The sequence below is a fragment of the Podarcis pityusensis genome (genome assembly GCF_964106645.2).
Source record: "Podarcis pityusensis genome assembly, chromosome: 18".
In the NCBI taxonomy this organism is placed as follows: Eukaryota; Metazoa; Chordata; class Lepidosauria; order Squamata; family Lacertidae; genus Podarcis; species Podarcis pityusensis.
This window is the reverse complement of record NC_138043.1, coordinates 3,687,599-3,710,267: the sequence shown is the minus strand read 5'-3', so window position 1 is coordinate 3,710,267 and position 22,669 is coordinate 3,687,599. Positions and strand designations below refer to the sequence as shown.

At 50.3% G+C, this 22,669-nt stretch overlaps 2 protein-coding genes across 2 annotated transcripts; one reads left to right on the top strand and one right to left on the bottom strand.

Moving 5' to 3' along the window:
* Window positions 1-4,509: 4,509 nt before the first annotated feature.
* ATP5F1D (ATP synthase F1 subunit delta) lies at window positions 4,510-10,483 on the bottom strand. The gene is made up of 5 exons (XM_080989262.1): window positions 10,295-10,483; window positions 7,935-8,088; window positions 7,043-7,131; window positions 5,251-5,378; window positions 4,510-4,660 (listed from the first exon to the last, which is right to left on the bottom strand). The coding sequence occupies exons 1-4, from the start codon at window positions 10,424-10,426 to the stop codon at window positions 5,256-5,258; spliced, it is 498 nt and encodes a 165-aa protein (XP_080845388.1). The 5' UTR covers window positions 10,427-10,483; the 3' UTR covers window positions 4,510-4,660; window positions 5,251-5,255.
* Window positions 10,484-10,504: 21 nt separating this feature from the next.
* Window positions 10,505-18,714, top strand: FAM174C (family with sequence similarity 174 member C; the record flags this gene model as incomplete). The annotated part of the gene is made up of 4 exons (XM_080988571.1): window positions 10,505-10,732; window positions 11,028-11,452; window positions 13,984-14,100; window positions 16,971-18,714. 4 exons carry the CDS (start codon window positions 10,505-10,507, stop codon window positions 16,972-16,974), a joined length of 774 nt encoding a protein of 257 aa, XP_080844697.1. The 3' UTR covers window positions 16,975-18,714.
* Between the last annotated feature and the right edge of the window lie 3,955 nt (window positions 18,715-22,669).

Here is a 22,669-nt window from a genome sequence, read left to right as displayed (position 1 = left end):
TGAAGAGCAGGCCAGTAGCTCACATGGTGGAGCTCCTGCTTTGCAGGCGGGAATGTCCCATGCACGCTGAAGAGCAAGGGGGTGTGTGCAATGGTCTCTGCCTCAGCCTGCCAGGATTGCGGTTGATTCCTAAGACAGAAGTGCTCTTTCAGGGCTGGCAGATGTGGAGGACTCCCTGGCCCTGAATGGGGTGGCTGTGCCCCCAAAGGACCAGGTGAGCAGCCTGGGGGTCATTTTGGACTCACAGCTGTCCATGGAGGTGCAGGTCAATTAGGTGTCCAGGGCAGCTCCATCTGGTACGCAGGATGAGACCCTCCCTGCCTGCAGACTGTCTGGCCAGAGTGGTGCATGCTCTGGTTATCTCCTGCTTGGACTACTGCCATGTGCTCTCCGTGGGGCTGCCTTTGAAGGTGACCCGGAAACTGCAACTAATCCAGATTGCGGCTGCCAAACTGGTGACTGGGAGCGGCCTCCGAGACCACATAACACCAGTCCTAAAGGCTCCCAGGACGTTTCCGAGCACAATTCAAAGTGTTGGTGCTGACCTTGAAAGCCCTAAACGGCCCAGTATACGTGAAGGAGTGTCTCCACCCCCATCGTTCTGCCCGGACACTGAGGTCCAGCTCCGAGAGCCTTCTGGCGGTTCCCTCCCTGCGAGAAGTGAGGTTGCAGGGAACCAGGCAGAGGGCCTTCTCGGTGGTGGCACCCGCCCTGTGGAACGCCCTCCCACCAGATGTCAAGATGATGATTTCCCCCCCAGACTTTTAGAAGACCTTTGTATGGGGAAGTTTTTAATGTAGAGCAACAGAATTGTAGAGCTGTCATCCAGTCCAACCCACTGCAATGCAGGGGTCCTTTTACCCAGTGTGGCGCTCAAACCCACGACCCTGAGATTAAGAGTCTATTATTATTATTATTATTATTATTATTATTATTATTATTATTAGGCTGGAAGCCGCCCAGAGTGGCTGGAGCAACCCTGTCAGATAAATATGATTATTATCATCAGTGCCGGTATTGCGTACACTTGCATACCCCCAGAAAAAGCACTGGTTGTTGTTTTCGCTATTATTATTTTCCAATTTAAACCAGCCCTGAATTCAGAACCATGAGGAGTGGGATCTTGTATGAAGTTTTGGGGGGAGAGGTGAAGCTGGAAGATCTGAGATCTTGCTTTATTTCCAAGGAAAAGGATGCTCGGAGTTTGCTTTGCAGGTAAGGCTGGGGCGGAAAGCTCCCAATCTAGGAACCATCGGTACCGGTCAGTGAAGGAAACATTGAGCAACCGTAAGCTGCAGCGGAAGGCAGTTTCCCATGTGCCTGATTCAGCCTGGCAGCTCTGAAGCAACGTTTAACGAGCAGCGGCCTTATTGGATCGTGAAATCTAGCAGCAGCCGGGAGCTAGGCTGCGTGGGGGAAAAGAGGTCCGAAAACAGCCTCGCGAGCGAAGTTCCTAGTCCACAACTCTTTACAACGCCGCTCCGTAATTACGTAGTTAGTTAGATGGCCGCTCCAAGCCAGGGACAGGCTGATTAAAAAACCCCGAACACACCTCTGTGCATTTTCACGCAGAAAGTCAACTGTTTTAAACTCTGGCTTCAAGCTTCAAGGGCAATTAAAGAAGCATTCCAGAGTAGCACAGCGTCAAATCAAAACGATTTAAAGTTTTATCTGCAGAATACGGATAGGTGCTTTTTTCGAAACGGGGAAAAGCAATGCCTAGTGCAAGGACGGTATCGTAACGCAGTCGTGTTCTACGCTGCAAACCAAGCACTGCTATTTGTTGCTTCCTTTCCCGATGCCTTCCTTTGAAAAATTCGGAGCGGCGCAAGGGTATTTTTTGTTCTGAAAGCGTGGCCCAGGGAAACAAGTTGGGTGGTGGGCCCCAGGCTGATAAACGCTGCGGCTTGACAGTGGGTGAGTATGAAAGAGGCTAGGGGCTTCCAGATGGCTAGGAGGCAGAGATGAAGGCCACCCAAAGAAACTTGGGTGGGTGTGGGGAGCCTGATTTTGCTGAACTATAACTCCCAAGCTCCCTTGTTACGGATATATATCTATATACACACCCCCCGTATTTTTCGCTCTATAAGACGCACCAAGATCACAAGACGCACCTAGTTTTTTGGAGGAGCAAAACAAGAAGAAAAATATTCTGAATCTCAGAAGCCAGAACAGCAAGAGGGATCACTGCACAGCGAAAGCAGCAATCCCTCTCGCTGTTCTGGCTTCTGGGATAGCTGTGCAGCCTGCATTCGCGGGTTGCGAATGTGCTTCCTGCATGGATCACGTTCGCAACCCGAGCGTCCACTGTACTGGCAAGGCAGCTACGGCGACCATCTCTGGAGATGCAGGAATCTCTTGACCAATGTGGGGCTCTGTGATCTGAGCACCCACAGTCGGAGGTAGCGATGATTTTGAACCCCAGTTCCTGGAAACCGCAGGAGGGTAATCCGGCCTGCAGGCTTCGAAATTGGGGCATCGGGTTGGTTCCTGTGAGAAGAGGAGACTGGAATAGATGAACCACTGGCCTGAGGCAGCCGACTCTCCTTACGTTCGTATGTTAACGGGAACGGGTTCAGAGGACGACGATGGACGCAGCCAGCGACACGGTGCACAAGTGAGGAACAGGCGAAGGAACGGTTTCCCAGAATGCTTCCGACCACAACCAGAACACGACCGGGATGCGTCAAGGCCCAGGACGGACGCAGACCGCCCCCCAGGCCTGTCAGCATGCAGACACAAAGTGGGCACCGTGATTTCTGTTGGGGCTGAAGGCATGGGATCATGGGTCTGGTTGAGATCTGAAGACCACCTGCTCTCTCCAACCGGTGGTGGGGAAACAGCACTTTTCAGAAGGGGGCTTGGAGCGGCCACATCCTCCTCGATCCTGTCCCCCAAGTTGTGCCACAACAGGAGACTTCCCCATGCCCCGGATGGCAAACCAAGGTCCCTGATGGCAATCACCGGAGGGGAGAGTGGCTGCCGTTGCGCAGGATGCTGGACTAGACAGGCCTCCTCCCCCCTTTGGCCTGATGCAGCAGCCAAGCTCTTCTTAATGGCTACCAGCCTCAGAATCGTACAGCTGGAAGGGACCTCCAGGGGTCATCCAGTCCAACCCCCAATCTCAACTAAAGCAACCGTGACCGGTGGCTGTCCGGTCTGCTTAAAAAACTGAAGGAGAGTAGTTCCCCACTTTCCGAAGGAGTCTGTTTCGTTTAGCCACCAAGTTGCTGCTGTGCTGGGTGCTGTCTTTGTGGGTTTATTATTCCTTCCCGCCCGCCCCCCGCACTGTGACGTGGAAGTTGCCAGGCTCGATGCCAAAGCAGGGGAGCTGGATCACTTGCCGGCCAAATAACACACCTGGGTGAGCAAGTGAGAGAAGAAGGCGAGGCTGCTGGAGACCAGGGAAATTAACACAGCTCTCCCCCAGTCACCTGCCCTTGCTGCTACCTGGCAGCAGAGCCTTCTCTCGGTTTCTGGATGGCCCCCCCCGGTTATCATAATTATGATGAATTACCTGCCCTTCAGGGTGGCGCTGTGGTCTAAACCACAGAGCCTAGGGCTTGCCGATCGGAAGGTCGGCGGTTCGAATCCCCGCAATGACGGGGTGAGCTCCCGTTGCTCGGTCCCTGCTCCTGCCAACCTAGCAGTTCGAAAGCACGCCAAAGTGCAAGTAGATAAAGAGGTACCACTCCGGGGGAAGGTAAACGGCGTTTCCGTGCGCTGCTCTGGTTCGCCAGAAGCGGCTTAGTCCTGCTGGCCACATGACCCAGAAGCTGTACGCCGGCTCCCTCGGCCAATAAAGCGAGATGAGCGCCGCAACCCCAGAGTCGTCTGCGACTGGACCTAACAGTCAGGGGTACATTTACCTTTTGACCTGCCCTTCACAGCCCAAGGTCCCAGGGCAGGTTACGACGATGAAAATGCAATGTTAGTTCGAAAGCAACCGCAGATGTAAGCTGCATCCTAAAAAACGTTCACCCAGGTGTGAAATGTCGGAGGTGAGAGCCCAGAAGTCCGTCACTGCGAACGTCCTGACCTGTCTCATCCTAGCTCTGACCTCTCCCTAAACCCACAGGCCTTAAAACGCTCTCAAAGTGATGCTTCCCTCCTTTCCCTGGACCCCAACAGCCGCTCGCCCCACAGCCTGCCACGGATGAACAGCTTAACTAGCCTTTTGGGCTCACCTGGGAATTCAGTACCTGGGAGATTAGGCTTGCTGGCATTTCCAGAGGATTTTGTGGGGCGACTAGAGGCGGCAGCTTTGAGGGGGAACGTCCTCTCCTTCCTGATCTATGGAAACTTAGAGTTGGAAGGGACATTGCGGGTCATCTGGGCCAACCCGTGGCAACGCAGGAATGTGGGACTCGAACTCGTGCCCTGAGATTGAGTGTCTTATGCTCTACCAACTGAGCTAACAAGGGCTTTCAACTGAAGCAGGTGCACAGTTTTGCAAATGGCGCAAGGGCTCTTAAGCCGCAGGCAAGCATGTAAACAAGGACGAAGGTGCAGAGGGGCCTTTCGCGGATTTTCCACCCGTTTTTTAATTGGTCAAAAGCTAAATTGACGGGGTTTACCCAAACCATCTGCACGGACAAAGAGAAGGAGATCCAGAGGGAAAAGAGAGACAGGGCCGTTTCCAGAAAGCAGCGGGGTATTCCTGCAACAGAGAAACAGAGAAAACGATAGGATCAAAGAGTTGGAAGGGAACTCCAAAGCTCATCCAGTCCAACCCCCCAGCAATGCAGGAATGGACTCACTCTTGGTCCCATCTGCTCAACACAGCAAGATCCTGCCTTCATACGCAGGGGAAGTTCCTAACTCACCGACCTTTCATCCCCTTGGGCTCCCCTCCGCTGTTTGTCTGCTTGTTTATAATATTGTGAAAACTAATAAAAAAAATTTTGGGGGAAAAAGCAGAACTCTTTCGGTCCTCCTTGACACAGAGAGTTGGGGATAGAGTGGCCTTTCTCCCACTGGGGCCCTTGACTGCTCATTTCCTTTTTCAGGATGGAACGGAAGCAAAGTCACAGAATAGCCAATTAACGCACCCTGGTTTAGGAAGGGGAGCCTGAAAGCTCACCAGATAGATTTTGCCTTTGTTTGTCTGCCAGCCCTTCTGTGCCACCTAGCGGCAGGAATCTGTCTGAAGCAACAAATCTCTCTCACCGCTTCGAACCACCCTCAGTGCCAGGAACTGGGGTCCTGGGAAAGCGTGGCGTAATGGTTAGAGCGTGGATTTGGGCTTACCCTCCTCACTCCAAAGCCTTCACGATCGCCTCGTTGGCTTCCACGCTGATCTGCGCTTCCGCCTTTGCTGCTTCGTCGGAGGCGGACGCCAGCTGCGACAGGGCCTTCTCCAGGTTCGACTTGGCTGTCTGCGAACGGCAGGGGGGAACAAAAGTTATCGGGATCAGATCCAGAAGAGGGAAAAGGTGCGACGTGACAGTTGCCGAGGAGGGCATTTCGGGCGGGGGTGATTGAGACAAAACGCTATCGTCTGAACATGTCACAGGGCTTGAAAGAGTCTCTGAGTTTTTCTTTAAATGATTCGGTTCCATATGGGAATGTTTGTTCTCCTTTCAGAGAAACTAACGTACTTTTCCGTGTATAAGGCTATGTTTTTTTCAAAATCATGCTAAAAAGTGGGGGTTGCTCAACCAACCTGAGTAAGATAAAGGTAAAGGTACCCCTGAAAATTAGGTCCAGTCGTGACCGACGCTGGGGTTGCGGCGCTCATCTCGCTTTATTGGCTGAGGGAGCCGGTGTCCAGCTTCCGGGTCATGTGGCCAGCAGGACTAAGCCGCTTCTGGCGAACCAGAGCAGCACACGGAAATGCTGTTTACCTTCCCACCTATTTATCTACTTGCACTTTGACATGCTTTCGAACTGCTAGGTGGGCAGGAGCAGGGACCGAGCAACGGGAGTTCACCCCGTCATTGTGGGGATTCGAACCGCTGACCTTCTGTTCGGCAAGTCCTAGGCTCTGTGGTTTAACCCACAGCGCCACCCGTGTCCCTGGGTAATCCTCCGCAAAAAAAGCTCAACAATTCTGGCATCTCCCCCCATTTTCTTAAATTTGAGTCCCACAAAATAGGGGGCGTCTTATAGATGGAAAAGTACGGTAACTTTTCAATAAAGGATATCAATAGACTTTGCCTCTGTTTGGCAGGCATATGACAGGCCAATCACATGGACGGCAATTTCCGAGGCAAGTACATCAATTCATCCTGTATTCATAATGTTTGTTTTGCATTCTCTCTGCACCGGGTCTCTTTCTGTGGCAACATCTAATTCAATGTGCTCTCTCTTGAGAATGCACTTATTAAGTTTTCTGAAATAATGGCTGTGAACCCTGTTTTTTTCCTTTATTTTATTTCACCTATCCTACTGGACTGTTCCTTTATAATAAAGTATTCTTTTACTACAAACCCTACTGAAAAATTCAAAAAAGCAATGCACGCACAATTGTTAAGTCTTGCATGCGGTCATTCCCGCGGCGTCGAAACAAACTTGGAAAATATTTCACGTTACAGATGAAAAGGTAAAAGACCCCTGGTAAAAGTCCAGTCAAAGGCGACTATGGGGTTGCGGCGCTCATCTCGCTTTCGGGCCGAGGGAGCCGGTGTTTGTCAGCAGACAGCTTTCCGCGTCATGCGGCCAGCAGGACTAAACTGCTTCTGGCGCATGACGGAAACCAGAGTGCACGGAAACGCCGTTTACGTTACTGATTAAGCTCACGCCCGCAGGGTATACTTCGAACTAAGGTGTCAAAGTGATAAAATCTCTTCTAAAAATGGCAAACCTCCTGGGCCAGCACAAAATTGGGCTACAGATGGGGAGCAAGTCATGCTCCTGTCTGTGACGTCGCTGATGCCACACACGGAACAGAAAAATGTGAAGTGTTTTCAAATTAGCAGAATCTCTGCATGACCGTGGAGCAGACTTTTGATATTTTTAGGGATTTTAAAGACAGGCTCCAGCTGGGTATGTAAGGAAGTCTCTGGGGGAAGAGGAAAGAGAGGGCAGGCACGCCACTCACCGCAGCATCAAGCTGATCCAACATTGCCACTTCCTCAGCAAGCAGCTGGACTGAAGAGTCTGCGTTCACTGTGATAGAGCCGCTACTAACTGCAAAATTTCAAGGAAGGTGGGGGGAAAACACACACAAAAGAATTAGCTGAGAACAGGGCCATGAACCATTCTTTATTCTTTATTCCTTCCATTTCATCCAAGGAACTCGAAAGATGGTGCACATAATAATAATAATTTATTATTTATACCCCGCCCATCTGGCTGGGTTTTCCCAGCCACTCTGGGCGGCTTTCAACAGAGTATTAAAATACAATAATCTATTAAACATTAAAAGCTTCCCTAAACAGGGCTGCCTTCAGAACCCACCTGAAGTCTTGCTCTCCCGGCTTCAGCGAAAGGAACCCGAAGCCTCCGGAGCGCAGCGGCTATCTCTGAAGACTTCGCAGCGCAGCACAAGTTCCCGCTGCGCTCCGGAGGCTTCAGACTCCTTTCGCTGAAGCCAGGAGAGTCTTGCTCTCCCGCTGTGCTCCAGAGGCTTCAGGCGGCTATCCCTGAAGCCTGGAGAGCAAGAGGGGTCGGTGCGCACCAACCCCTCTCGCTCTCTAGGCTTCAGCGAAAGCAACGCAAAGCCTCCGGAGCACGGAGGGAGCTCTCCCTCTGCGCTTCGGAGGCTTCGCGTTGCTATCGCTGAAGCCAAGGAGCCTGCATTCGCTCCACAGGACGCACACACATTTCCCCTTCATTTTTGGAGGGGAAAAAGTGCATCCTATAGAGCGAAAAATACGGTAAGCTTTTTCTTAAACCAAGGTACCACTGTATCTGAGTTTCTAACATGGTTCACTGGGGGTCTCGCTACAAAGGACCCGAAACCGCAACCCTGCCCCAGTTTCCAAACATACTGAAGTATTTTGTGGAAGAGCCGTCCTCAGCAAAGACCGTCACAACTCCGGGCTTCAGGACTTGCAAGGTGGGAACATGGGCGGCCAAGATGCCGAAGGATCCACTCAGTGTGGGGACGTCGACTTGCTTCACGTTGGCCGCATTGTAGTAAACCTGAAAAAGGGGACAGGGAGCGTGTGAGAAGAAGCAGAGAGGTCCTTTACAGACTCACCTGAGCTTGCTGGTCATTTCAAGAAGCTACCGTATTTTTTGCTCTATAGGACTCACTTTTTCCCTCCTAAAAAGTAAGGGGAAATGTGTGTGCGTCTTATGGAGCAAATGCAGGCTGCGCAGCTATCCCAGAAGCCAGAACAGCAAGAGGGATTGCTGCTATCACTGCGCAGCGATCCCTCTTGCTGTTCTGGCTTCTGAGATTCAGAATATTTTTTTCTTGTTTTCCTCCTCCAAAAACTAGGTGCGTCTTGTGGTCTGGTGCATCTTATAGAGCGAAAAATACGGTACTTTTCTGCATTCAGCCTTCCAGCGTATTTATACGGCTCTGCCTTTCAGTTACCTTCGGCAGGTCGGTACTGGATCATGTTGCTGGAGGTTCCACAGCCTTCCCCCGCCCCACAGCTTGCCCTTTCTCAACACCTTCCCCAAAATTTAGCCCTCCATCCCTATTTTTAAAAGGCTCTGCAAAGACTCTTTGGCTGCAAAACACACACTTTATACGGGCTTAGCTACCGGCAAGTTAATTTTGTCGATTTATTTCAAAGATGTGTCTATGTTGTTATGTTCTTTTAAGTACACAATTGACACAAAAGATGTGATAAAGGGTCAAATAAATAAATACAGGAAGTCAATCAAAACAATCCAGAAGTACAGAACCACCAGGTACGCTCCGTTTCCAAGGTTCCAGTTTCAAAGCATTGAAAGCGATATATTTCAGTGATGAACTGAATTCTAAACGGGAACCTGAGCAAACTTCGGCAAACTTCTCTTTGATGCTTTTATATCTTTAAACTACACATGCACTTTTTTCAGAAAGGCAACGTCGCGGACTAGTGACAAAGCTATGTTGTTGTTTAGTCGTTTAGTGGTGTCCGCCTCTTTGTGACCCCCTGGACCAGAGCACGCCAGGCCCTCCTGTCTTCCACTGCCTCCCGCAGTTTGGTCAAACTCATGCTGGTAGCTTCGAGAACACTGTCCCACCATCTCGTCCTCCGTCGTCCCCTTCTCCTTGTGCCCTCCATCTTTCCCAGCATCAGGGTCTTTTCCAGGGAGTCTTCTCTTCTCATGAGGCGGCCAAAGTCTTGGAGCCTCAGCTTCAGGATCTGTCCTTCCAGTGAGCACTCAGGGCTGATTTCCTTCCGAATGGAGAGGTTGGATCTTCTTGCAGTCCATGGGACTCTCAAGAGTCTCCTCCAGCACCAGAATTCAAAAGCACCTCCTCCCCAAAGTAACCCTCTTAAATCTCCCTCCTTCTGATCTTTTGCAAAGAAGCAAATGTAATTATTCAAAGAAAGAATAACTAAAAATATTATTATAATGTAAATCCTATAGAATAAACAATTGAAGTCATGAGTGACCTTGTGGACTAGCAACTTGGAGCAGGCTGACAAGCCACATAATACCCCCCTCCTTAAATTAACCCTTTAAACCTAGAATCATAGAGTTGGAAGAGACCACAAGGGCCATCGAGTCCAACCCCCTGCCAAGCAGGAAACACCATCAGAGCACTCCTGACATATGGTTGTCAAGCCTCTGCTTAAAGACCTCCAAAGAAGGAGACTCCACCACACTCCTTGGCAGCAAATTCCACTGTCGAACGGCTCTTACTGTCAGGAAGTTCTTCCTAATGTTTAGGTGGAATCTTCTTTCTTGTAGTTTGGATCCATTGCTCCGTGTCCGCTTCTCTGGAGCAGCAGAAAACAACCTTTCTCCCTCCTCTATGTGACATCCTTTTCTATATTTGAACATGGCTATCATATCACCCCTTAACCTCCTCTTCTCCAGGTTAAACATACCTCTTTAAATTAAAATTAATTAAGTGGTAATATGCGGTATGTATCTTTTTTCTCCTTTTTTTTTTGTTTGTCTTTATTATTGTTAATCTCCTCTTTTTTATTATGTTTATCTACTGAAAATAATAAATATTATTTGGAAAAAAAATAAACCTCTTTCAATTAACCCTTTAAAACCTCTTTCCCCTTCCAATGAAGCGACCTTGTGGACTAGCAACTTGGCAGCTTGTCACGTAGCTGGAGGTTCCACAGGCTCCCCCACTGCTGCAAGTTAACCCTTTAAAGGCCAGTCTTTAAAGAAGTCCCCCCCCAAAATCCTCCCCCTCCCTCACTTTGGTTGCCATGGCGACTACCTGGGAGGGCGAGGCGAAGGTGAAGGCCATCTGGGCCTGCCCGGCAGGGGCGGCCTCGGCATAGTGCCTGGCGTGGGCCCGGGAGCCCAGGGCCCAGGCGCGGCGGGCGAGGAAGCGGCCGAGAGGGAGCATGGCGACGCCAAGGGCACAGCGGAGACGAGCAGCGGGGAAGGAAGGCGCCGGGAGAACCCTGAGACTACAAGTCCCGGCATGCACCGCGTGGAGCGGAAGCGGGGCCTGACGGGGAGCTTCCCAGAAGCCACCGCGCCTCCTCATAGGCAGCTAAAAAAGCCGCGAATTCCGGACTCCATTTCCCAGAAGGCTCCACACCGGAAGCGGATATTGAAAAAGGCCGCCTTCGTTCTCAGGCGCTGCTGCCGCCCCCACAATGCACTGCGAGCTCCAGGACTACATTTCCCGTCAGGCACCACACCGGAAGCGAGTCTTTAAAAAGGCCGCCTCGTCCTTCATTCTCTTCAGGCCTGCTGCCCCCCCACAATGCACCGCGAGCGCCCAGGACTGCATTTCCCGTCAGGCATCGCGCCGGCGGACGAATTCTTCGCCGCCGCCGGCGCGCGCTATGCCACATGGGAACTGTAGTCCCATTCCCCCCCCCAGACACTGTTATTGTTTGACGTCTCCCGGTTTCCCCTCTACTCTTAAAGCAAATCCCAGCTTCTGCTCGGCCTTTCCCTGAGGGAAAAAGCCTCGTTTTCCTAACTCGGGTCCATAGAAAAAAAACCAGGAGCGGATTAAGGAGCCTGAGGAGCGCCGCTCTAGCCGCTCCCCCGAAACTCTCTCGTCGGCCGACCGGAAGCCGGTCCGTCGCTGCACCGCTTCCCCGCCGCCACTTCCGGCGCGGCCTACCCGTACCGCGGAGCCCCGGATGGCGGCGGCGGCGAGGCTCGTCTGGGTGGCGGCGGCGGCGGCGCTGCTGACTCTCACGGCGGCGGGGAACAAGACCTCTCCGGCCGGCGACCCCGCGGCTACGGAGGCGGCGCCCACGACGGCGGCGACATCCGGGTCCTCTTCCTCCTCTTCCTCGTCGTCTTCTGGGCTGCTGGGCCTGCATATGCCGGCGCTTCACCGGGCGCTCTACGTCATCGCCGGCGTGGCCGGCATCGGCCTCCTCTACTACCTCGGGGGCCGAGCGCTGCGGTGAGGAAGAGGAGGAGGAGGAAGGCCGCCTCCCCCCCCCAAAAAAGGCACTTCCGGCTCGGGACCCGGATGCGGCCCCCAGGCCCCCTCCCCCGGCCCTCAGAACCTTCCCACGAAGCCACGCCCACTCCCACCTTTTCCATATTCTGCCTTGCTTATGATCGCAATGGGATGTGGGCTAAACCACAGAGCCTAGGACTTGCCGATCAGAAGGTCGGCGGTTCGAATCCCCGCAATGACGGGGTGAGCTCTCGTTGCTCGGTCCCTGCTCCTGCCAACCTAGCAGTTCGAAAGCACACCAGCGCAAGTAGATAAATAGGTACCGCTCTAGCGGGAAGGGAAACGGCATTTCCGTGCGCTGCTCTGGTTCGCCAGAAGCGGCTCAGTCCTGCTGGCCACATGACCCAGAAGCTGTAAGCCGGCTCCCTTGGCCAGTAAAGCGAGATGAGCGCCGCAACCCCAGAGTCGGCCACGACTGGACCTAATGGTCAGGGGTCCCTTTACCTTTACCTCTTATCGCATAAACTGTCATCGCCCTTTAAAACCCTGGGTCACTTGGGCGGCAGAGCACTAGACTCTCCGTCTCGGGGTCATGAGTTCAAATTTGGGCAAAAAAAATTTCCTGCCTTGCGGTGGGTTGGGCTAGATGACCCTCTTGGATTCCAGGATTCCAGGGGTGTGTGGAAACTGGTGTTTTAGTCGTGTCCACCTCTTCGTGACCCCCTGGACCAGAGCACGCCAGGCCCTCCTGTCTTCCACTGCCTCCCACAGTTTGGTCAAACTCATGCTGGTAGCTTCGAGAACACGGTCCAACCATCTCGTCCTCTGTCGTCCCCTTCTCCTTGCGCCCTCCATCTTTCCCAACATCAGGGTCTTTTCCAGGGTTTGTCTTTGCTTTTCTCCCAAGAAGCAGGCATCTCTTAATTTCGTGACTGCTGTCACCATTTGCAGTGATCATGGAGCCCAAGAAAGTAAAATCTCTCACTGCCTCCATTTCTTCCCCTTCTATTTGCCAGGAGGTGATGGGACCAGTGGCCATGATCTTTTTTTTTTTTTTGATGTTGAGCTTCGGACCATATTTTCCTCTTTCACCCTCATTAAAAGGTTCTTTAATTCCTCCTCACTTTCTGCCATCCAGGTTGTGTCATCTGCATATCTGAGGTTGTTGATATTTCTTTCGGCAATCTTAATTCCGGCTTGGGATTCATCCAGCCCAGCCTTTGTGCGGAAACTGGCTTAGGGTAAAAAGAAATTTAAATGTAGCGATCACCCGGCCCACTTTTTGGGGGGCACATGTGGCCCCCAGGAGGTTGCCCAGGAGGGGATGTGGCCCTTGGGTCGGAAAACTGACCCGTCCGCCTTCAACAGGTTGTGTGATATGCTCTTGTTGTTTCCATCTGACTGAGCGTGTTCTCCCATGGGGGGGGGGAGATCTTTTTGAGCCCCAAAGCTGTCTTTTCTTCTGGGCCCCTGGGGGCGGGATAAGCCGGGCAGAGTGATGAATGTGAATCTTGCCTTTTGTGCACTAGAACAGCCTGACCATCTTCCCATCTGGGCAAATGAAAGTTCAGAGTTCATTGAAAGGGGGGGTTTAAAAGCAGAGCTGGTGAGAGTTCCAGCACTGGATACAGGGTTAGAGTCAGGGACAGAATTCTCTGCATTTAAGAGCACAAACTAGCCTGCTGGGCAAAGGTAAAGTTTGTGTCCTTTTGCCTGCTTTTTGCCTCTGGAACCTCCCACCACCGGAAAATTGCTCAGAATCCCCTCTGGCTGGAAAAATTGTCCCCCTGCCTTGTTCTGCATGGTCAGCATGGTATCTGTTTTGCAGAAAAGAAGGCTAGGAGATTGACTGAAGGTTTTTTTAAGAAAAGGCTTCCATGTTCTGCCTCAGATATGCTGCAGTTGTCTTCTAGAGATGCAGCGAGAATAATCTTGCCTTTATCCTTGTAAACGACTCCATCGCCACCCACTACCTGGGCTGATAGGTTTGGAAATGATAGATTGTAACCCAGTTAAGTTTAACTGAAGAGTAAGGTAAAGGTAAAGGGACCCCTGACCATTAGGTCCAGTCGTGGCCGACTCTGGGGTTGCGGCGCTCATCTCGCTTTACAGGCCGAGGGAGCCGGCGTACAGCTTCCGGGTCATGTGGCCAGCAGGACTAAGCCGCTTCTGGCTTGCCAGAGCAGTGCACAGAAATGCCATTTACCTTCCTGCCGCATTGGTACCTATTTATCTACTTGCCCTGGCGTGCTTTCGAACTGCTAGGTTGGCAGGAGCAGGGATCGAGCAACGGGAGCTCACCCCGTCGCGGGGATTCAAACCGCCGACCTTTTGATCAGCAAGTCCTAGGCTCTGTGGTTTAACCCACAGCGCCACCCGCGTCCCTAACCGAAGAGGAGACCTGCTGAAATGAAATGTCGCTAAGCCGGCCACCTCCGCAAATTTCTACGGGTCTGCTCTGGGCTTGCTTAACGTCACACACAGCCCGTGATGAGCACAACCGTAGCTGAACGCAGGCCATTTTTTTGCAGGACGAGGAAACCGCCGCGGAAAAAGTACGGGCTCCTTTCCAACTCGGAAGACCCCATGGAGATGGCCTCCCTCGAGAGCGACGAAGATACCCTGTTTGAAACACGGAATTTGAGACGGTGAGTGCCAAGTATCAATGTCCCTTGGGGTTGTGGGTGTTAGGCTGGTGACACCAAAGTCCTGCTGCAGGATTATATCAAGGTTGTACAACCAAGGATGTGTTTAACTTCCCCTGCTTCTATGGGGTGTGTTCATCTGGTGAGTGTATCTTTAATAATAATTGATCGGCTCCCAGTCAAATATTAAAAACACAATACAGCATTAAGCATTAAAAACTGCAGGAGATGCCGGAAGGAGGCGTACAAGGCGCTATCCAGCCATCTTAGGGACTCTGTATTTGTGTAGGGTTTACTCCTGAGCCTTTAATAATAATAATAAACTGGTACCTCAGGTTTCAGACTCCACTGACCCAGAAATAGTACCTCGGGTTAAGAACTTTGCTTCAGGATGAGAACAGAAATCGTGGGGCGGCGGCGGGAGGCCCCATTAGTTAAAGTGGTACCTCAGGTTAAGAACGGACCTCCAGAACGAATTAAGTTCTTAACCTGAGGTACCACTGTAATAATAATAATAATTTTATAATTTATACGCTGCCCATCTGGCTGGGTTTCCCCAGCCACTCTGGGGGCTTCCAGCAGAACACTAAAAACAGAATAAAACTTCAGACATTAAAAACTTCCCTAAACAGGGCTGCCTTCAGATGTCTTTTAAAAGTCGGATAGTTGCTTATATTCTTGACATCTGACAGGAGGGCGTTCCACAGGGCGGGTGCCACCACCAAGAAGGCCCTCTCCCTGGTTCCCTGTAACCTCACTTCTCACAGTGAGGGAACCGCCATCTCCAAGTTCACAAGGGCCGGTGCAGATATTAGCGCTGAGGTCCTCAGCACTCTTGGGCTGGGGTATTGTTCGGTCGGTGTACTGGGAGTTCTTGTTATTTATATCAATTTCTTATCTTTACATCTTACCATGTTTTATGTGGAAACGGTTTGATTTGGTTGCGTGTTTTTGATTGCTTATTACCAACTTTCGTATGTTGCAATTGTGTATATCTTTTTCATTCTTTAGTAAGCTGCCTTGAGCCTGGGATGGCGGCCTGCAAATAAAATTATGTATGTATATATATGTCAGGAATGATTGGTGGGTGCTAGTAGAGATAAGAGTCGGGGAATTCAGCCATATTTACAAAGATTTATTGGTTTGTTCTCGCTATATACAAGAGCTAAAAAGCCCGTCTCCATCACGGTGAGTCAGTTGCCTCGACTGAAGGAGCTTTCCGTTTCCCCCAGCATATCCATTTCCTGAGCCCAACCCCCTTCCTTCCTCTGTTACGAGGGTGGCTGGGCCCCGGAAGTGGCTCCCCCCTCTCAGATTCATTGCCTCCTGACAGCCCATCGTCACCTTCCTCGTCCGAGGAAGAACAGCTGCTAATTAACGGAGCCTGATCTCTGTAAGTCCCCATTCTCTCCCCCCAATTCCCTGACAATATACATGTATTTGGAAGACTTGTCAAGGGACTGGAGCAATCCTTGTCATGAGAAGAAGTTTCAAGAAGTGGTAGCCCCCAGAGGGTGAATGTGGCCTTCGCGCCAAAGGAGATGAGCTGCTCCTAGCCTAGTTTTCCAGTTCCTTTATGCTCAATGGTCAGAAGATAGGAAGGCAAGGGCCAGCTAAGTGAGCCATTGCCTAGTTAAGCTAAGCCTTGTAGATAGATAGCTGGCAAAGAATATTCACCTCCGGTCAAGGAAGGCTTCTGAAAGCCAACACTCTTAAAAAAGATTAATTCATCCACAAAACGGCTAAGATAACTTGATGCAAGCAATGCTGCCTTTGTTCTCTATTTAAAAATTATCCCGATTGTCACCACACCTGGGTCTCCAAAGTGGCTTACGGCAAAACAAAACATCTGATATGCACCGTTTAAAAGATTGAGGAATAAAAGTTTAGAAAGGTGTTTATGGTGCAGATGTAAAACTTTTACTGTTGCACCTAATGGGTTTTCTAACGGGAGGGGGTTCCATCCAGTTTGTGTGGAATAATAATAATAATAATAATAATAATATACTATTCATACTACTAATTTTATTATTTATACCCCGCCCATCTGGCTGGGTTCCCCCAGCCACTCTGGGCTGCTTCCAGCCCATTTAAAAACATAATAAAGCGTCAAACATTGAAAAAATTCCCGATGCCTTCAGATGTCTTCTAAAAGCTGTGTAGCTCTTTATCTCCTTAATCATAATCATAATAATAATAATTTATCTCATGGGAGGGCGTTCCACAGGGCGGGTGCCACCACTGAGAAGGCCCTCTGCCTGGTTCCCTGTTGTTTCACTTCTCACAACGAGGGAACCGCCAGAAAGCCCCCGGGACATTAGCTGCATCTGTATCCTAGACTGAATCTAGAGATATATTAAAAACACTGAAAATGCTTTTTAAAAAGTTTTAAAATATATATTGAATTTGCCATTAGCTCACCACTGCCACCTAGTGCCACATTTGTATGAGGCACTTAAAACGTCGTTTTTGCAGCTGTATAGCTTAAACCACAGAGCCTAGGACTTGCCGATCAGAAGGTCGGCGGTTCAAATCCCCGCAATGACGGGGTGAGCTTCCGTTGCTCAGTCCCTGCTCCTGCCAACCTAGCAGTTCGAAAGCACGTCAAAGTGCAAGTAGATAAATAGGTACCACTCCGGCGGGAAGGGAAACGGCGTTTCCGTGCACTGCTCTGGTTTGCCAGAAGCGGCTCAGTCATGCTGGCCACATGACCCGGAAGCTGTACGCCGGCTCCCTCGGCCTGTAAAGCGAGATGAGCGCCGCAACCCCAGAGTCGGCCACGACTGGACCTAATGGTCAGGGGTCCCTTTACCCTTTACCTGAGTCCGTAGAGCAACTGGCAGATTCCCTGTAATTTTGCTTTCGTTTTCTAGGTGATGACGGGACCAACGGCCTTGAAGTGACCAGAGGAGGTGGAGAGCCCCATCGGAAGCCACTTTTATCAATTCCCTTTCTGTTCCTTTTTTAAAAACTGTTACTTTAAAAAAACCTGTTACCTGGAGCTGCTTTGCCCCACACAAACTTCATCTCCGGGGCTCTTGGAGAGGAGAGATGGCGTCCCCTCTTTTGCCCCGCGGCCGACAAGACGAATGTAGTGACGCTGGAGATCGAATCACCAAGCCCTCCAGGACTGTGTTCCTTCCACATTCCTAAAAACAGGCAGGACAAGAGTTTCGGATCAGACTTCCAGCTTGGGGCAGGGGTCCCGTCACCGGTGCAACGTCGCCAGTCTGCCGCAGCTCAGGGGCCAGGAATTTCCTCTCCTTGAGAAGGAGGGGACCATCAGCGACGTTTGCTGCGGCTGCTCTTCTTGGGTCCAGATGTGGCAAACCGGAAGGAGATCGCCACTGTTTAAACCCACCCCCTTTTCCCGCCACCGCCTCCCCTGCCGACTGGGAAAACCACGCAGTTCTTCTATCCTCTCCCCGACATCGGTATCGCCTCGCCCTTTCATTGGGTCGCCTGCAGCGGCGTTCCACAAACTGCTTTCGAAATACAGCGCCAGCAAGACCTGGTGGCGGTTCAGGGGGTGCCGAAAAACCCAGTGCTGGCGCTTAAGGAATTTGGAGAGGGGCTTTTTTGTTCAGGGGCGAGGGACTGGCCTGATGTCGTTGGACTCCGGTTCCCATCAGCCATGGTCAGTTTAGGATGAGGGGAACTGGCGACCCACTTGCGTTTGGATGTCCTAAAGGTTCCAGAACGTTTTTTTTGTTTCGTTTCTGTTTTGCTTACATCCAAGCGATGACCCAAACCTTGGGCTCATCCGCTTACAGCAGGAGGCACGGCTGCCTTCGGCTCTTCTGCAGCGTCGCAACAAATCGCTTAGCAATTGGAGAAAGCGTATTCGCTGGCGAAGGAAAATGGCAGCCAGGAAATGCCGTTTCAACAGAACCATCCCCGCCGTGACAATATCCCGTAACGGTGTACGTTGTGCCGCAGGTCAGGCTAAAACGGGGGAACCGCGGTTATTTAAAGCCGTCGGATCTTTCCCTTCCGTGCTACTGATGAGAAGGAAGAATCATTTCCCCCTTTCCTTCCTCACCCCAGGAAGTCAATCTAGGCCAGCATTCCCCCTAAACGATTTGCAGTTCCTTCCTTTTTCCTGTGGCGTGGTATGCTACAAACCAGCCTGCTTCTAAATACATCCCTGTTCAGAGTCGACCAACGCTCATAAATGTCATTTTGGGTAGGATTAACATTGGCCGTAATAACCCAAGAGTTTTCCAAATGGGACAACCAGTCGGCAAGAAAACACGGCTTTCTTGGTGGGCCGCAGGTGTCTTTGTGTCAAAACGAATCTCCTTTCCCTGGGGACCAATAAGGCAAGGCAATATTTGAGAAACAGGACTGTCAGAACGAAACTGGGGCTCGCCCTTCGATTTGGGACCAGCAGCTGTGTATTTGTGTATGGAGGGGCCTGGTAAAACAATTCTGGGAAGATAACTCGTGCAGTTTTCCTCTGGTTCCAAACCTGAAAATTTCAGTTTGAAAAACAAATACGAGAACAATTATACTATTAAAACTCTGACTGATGCATTGCAGGGAAGTTATTTCCCTCTTTCGGTAGTTCTGGAAAAACCAACCCTCCGGCTGATACGTAATAAACATTCCATCCTCGCCTGCGTTTCTCTGTTTCAAAATTCGCTGTTTAAAACCGAGAGTGGGCCGGGGTTACCTTGGGACGGTTTTTTGCACCCTCTTTAAGCCAGTGGCAGCGAACCTTCTTTTAACTTTTGCTTCCCTTTAAAAAAAATTGTTTAATCAATTTTTCGATACAAACATCGACCGCAAAGGACACATACACCAAAAACCATAATGACAATAATAACACAATTTTACAATTCAGATTTGAATACACTGATATACATAGGACCACACCTTTTTAAAACAATATTTTCCCACCTCTCTCCCCCCCGCCCCGCTTCCCACCACTACCCGCCTTATCGCTTAAATATTCGTTCCAGATTTCTTCATATTTATCCATTCTTATTTTCTCATCTCGCTTTACTGGCCGAGGGAGCCGGCGTACAGCTTCCGGGTCATGTGGCCAGCATGACTAAGCCGCTTCTGGCGAACCAGAGCAGCGCATGGAAATGCCGTTTACCTTCCCGCCGGAGTGGTACCTATTTATCTACTTGCACTTTTGACGTGCTTTCAAACTGCTAGGTTGGCAGGAGCAGGGACCGAGCAACGGGAGCTCACCCCATCATTGCGGGGATTTGAACCGCCGACCTTCTGATCGGCAAGCCCTAGGCTCTGTGGTTTAACCCACAGCGCCACCCGCGTCCCATCAGTAGCTTAGGGCCTCATCAAACCTAAATCCGGCCCTGTGCACGCTGGATATTCAGCAGCAGCAGCAAACATTTTAGTCAGGGGTCAGCAAACGTTTTCAGCAGGGGGCCAGTCCACTGTCCCTCAGACCTTGTGGGGGGCCGGATTATATTTTTTTGGGGGGAAACGAACAAATTCCTATGCCCCACAAATAACCCAGAGATGCATTTTAAATAAAAGCGCACATTCTACTCTTGTAAAAACACGCTGATTCCCGGACCGTCCGCAGGTCGGATTGAGAAGGCGATTGGTCCGGATCCGACCCCCGGGCCTTAGTTTGCCTACCCGTGATCTTAGCGGTTAATCAACCTGCAACCAGTCCGCTGCAGGTTGATTAATCTACACCCCCAAACAAGCGACGCTTTTTAAGAGGTCGGAGCTGTTTTCTTTCCAGGGGAATTTGCGGGGAATTCTGGCACAAAGTGGGGGCCGCCGACTTCCTTTCTACAGTTACACGCTTGGACAAAAGCGCACACTTATTTAAAGAGCACCCACTAGGGGATACAGCCGTGAAGAGGGCAGCTCTTTAATCTCCCGGCCGGCCTTTGACAACTTGTCTCTTTCCGGCTTTTAGCGACGCCGGACCCGGTTGCTAATGGTGCATTAACCCTGTGGAGCCTCTGCAATTACCCTGACACTAATTTCTGACCGCCTTCGTGGGTGGGGTGGTTTCGATTTGCGCTTTTGACAGAGAGAAAGGAAATTCTGCCGAGGAAGGAAAGAAGCGTGCGTCTGGCTCTCTCGGGGCGGAGATGTATATATACCTTTTGCCAATGGTTTTTTTTATTTAAAAAAAGGTTAAAAGTAAGAAGCTTTGGGGTGGAAAAGGGGCGTGAAGAGATTCAGACAGCCTCCATCTTCCCGCGGACAGATGTGGCTTTCAAAAATATAATAAAAGCAGCCATCAGACTGCTCTCTCTTGCTCTCTCCCTTTCCAACGCTCGCTCTCTCACTTTTTCGTTCCTGTCTTTTTTAATGGCAGAAATCCCAGGTCTCCCCTGACCTCATTAGGGTAATTAGTGCAAACCTTTTGAAGCTGGGAGAATAAGCTTTGAGCCTAGGGGGAACGGGGCGAGCACAGCCAGGGTTTATTTTTTAATTTTTTAAACAACGCACAGGGGGTTGAATGGAAAGTGTGCATGCTTGTGAGTGTTTTGTGCATCAGGGGCTCAAGGGTCATCTAGTCCAACCCACCCCCAGACAACTGCTGGAGATTTGGGAGTAAAAATGCAAAAAACGATTAACTGCCCAATGATAAGATCATTTTGGTGCGAGGTGAGGATATTTATAGCAAGAGTAATAAAAAGAAGGACATGGGTGGCGCTGTGGGTTAAACCACAGAGCCTAGGACTTACCGATCAGAAGGTCGGCGGTTCGAATCCCCGCAATAATGGGGTGAGCTCAGAAGGTCGGCGGTTCGAATCCCCGCAATAACGGTAAATGGTGTTTCCATGCGCTGCTCTGGTTCACCAGAAGCGGCTTAGTCCTGCTGGCCACATGACCCGGAAGCTGTACGCTGGGTCCCTCGGCCAGTAAAGCGAGATGAGCGCCGCAACCCCAGAATCGGCCACAACTGGACCTAATGGTCGGGGTCCCTTTACCTTTACCTTTAAAAAAAGAAATTGATATTTAGGGAAATTTAATTCTAAATTATATTCCGGAAACGTGGGAGATTTGAAGGGGTCAAAAAAATGGTGTACCGTGCTATATTGGAAGCAAAAAAACTTGTTTTCATGAATTGGAAGAGCCGCAAAAAGATTCCGTTGAGCACATGGATTGATAATATGGACAGATCAGCTACATACGAACGAATTGCATGTCGACGCAAAATAAGAATGGATAAATATGAAGAAATCTGGAACAAATATTTAAGTCTTAATATTTAAGTGGCGCTGCTCTGGTTCGCCAGAAGCGGCTTAGTCCTGCTGGCCACATGACCCAGAAGCTGTACGCCGGCTCCCTCGGCCAGTAAAGCGAGATGAGCGCCGCAACCCCAGAGTCGGCCACGACTGGACCTAATGGTCAGGGGTCCCTTTACCTTTACCTTAAGCTACTGATGGTAATTTGATGTCATAATGAATGGAAAATGTCGTTATATTTAAAAATCTTGGAATATAATATAATATAATATAATATAATATAATATAATATAATAAATATAATATAATATAATATAAAACATAATATAATATAATATAATCCAAGATTTTTAAATATAACGACATTTTCCATTCTATATATATATATATATATATATATATATATATATATATATTTAAAGAACCAAAGTTCCTGGCATTGTATGGCCAAACCCACATGTCCAAAGTCCATTTATCCAGCCATTTATTTTCTAAAAAAAGCTCAATTTCCATCCTAAAAAAAGTCAACAACTTTGGTCAGCCCCCACAGCCCTTCACTTTATCAAATCTGGCCCTCTTTGAAAAAAAGTTTGGACGCCACTGCCCTACGTTTAAAAACCAGTGGCTTCCGCCAGAGCCGCCAGGAACCATAGCTCACAGCGGGCGCCGGGAACCGTAGCGCCAGGCGGGCGAGAAACTACAGTTCTCATCTGCACCGTGGCTCTTAATTCAAGCCATTTCATTTCCACTGCACTTTCGCCTGCGAATATTCACATGTCATTCTCCCCCCCCAACCCCCCCGGCCGTATTTGATCTGCTTCTACCCAAAGCACAGCCCCAGGCGGAGAGATCCACAGCCTCCCGGTCGCCATAGGAACCAGAGCCTGCCGTTCTTTCGCACCCGGTCCCCAGGGGCCCCAGATCCTGCGGCGGTGTCGTAATGAGCCTGTGAAGTCGGAGCTTCGGAAAAAACGCGCCCGGCCCCCCCTGGGCCGCTAACACTTTTTCATCTCCCCCCGCAAAGTGGAATTGCACAAAGGTAAAGGTTATTAGAGTCAAATAACTTCCCGGCTGAGAGGCTAAACTGCTATTATATTCTGCTTTCTGCTTCTGCGCCTTTCTGGCCCAGAGACCCCGCAGCAAAATACCGTATTTTTTTGCTCTATAAGACTCACTTTTTCCCTCCTAAAAAGTAAGGGGAAATGCGTGTGCGTCTTATGGAGCGAATGCAGGCTGCGCAGCTATCCCAGAAGCCAGAACAGCAAGAGGGATTGCTGCTTTCGCTGCGCAGCGATCCTTCTTGCTGTTCTGGCTTCTGAGATTCAGAATATCTTTTTTCTTGTTTTCCTCCTCCAAAAACTAGGTGCGTCTTGTGGTCTGGT

Coding starts and splice junctions, on each gene's coding strand:
- ATP5F1D (XM_080989262.1), bottom strand. CDS start 10,426: ATGCTCCCTCTCGGCCGCTTCCTCGCCCGCCGCGCCTGGGCCCTGGGC. Junction 7,132..7,934: donor CTCTTCCACAAAATACTTCA/GTATGTTTGGAA, acceptor GAAATTTTGCAG/TTAGTAGCGGCTCTATCACA. Junction 5,379..7,042: donor TGGATCAGCTTGATGCTGCG/GTGAGTGGCGTG, acceptor TGCCGTTCGCAG/ACAGCCAAGTCGAACCTGGA.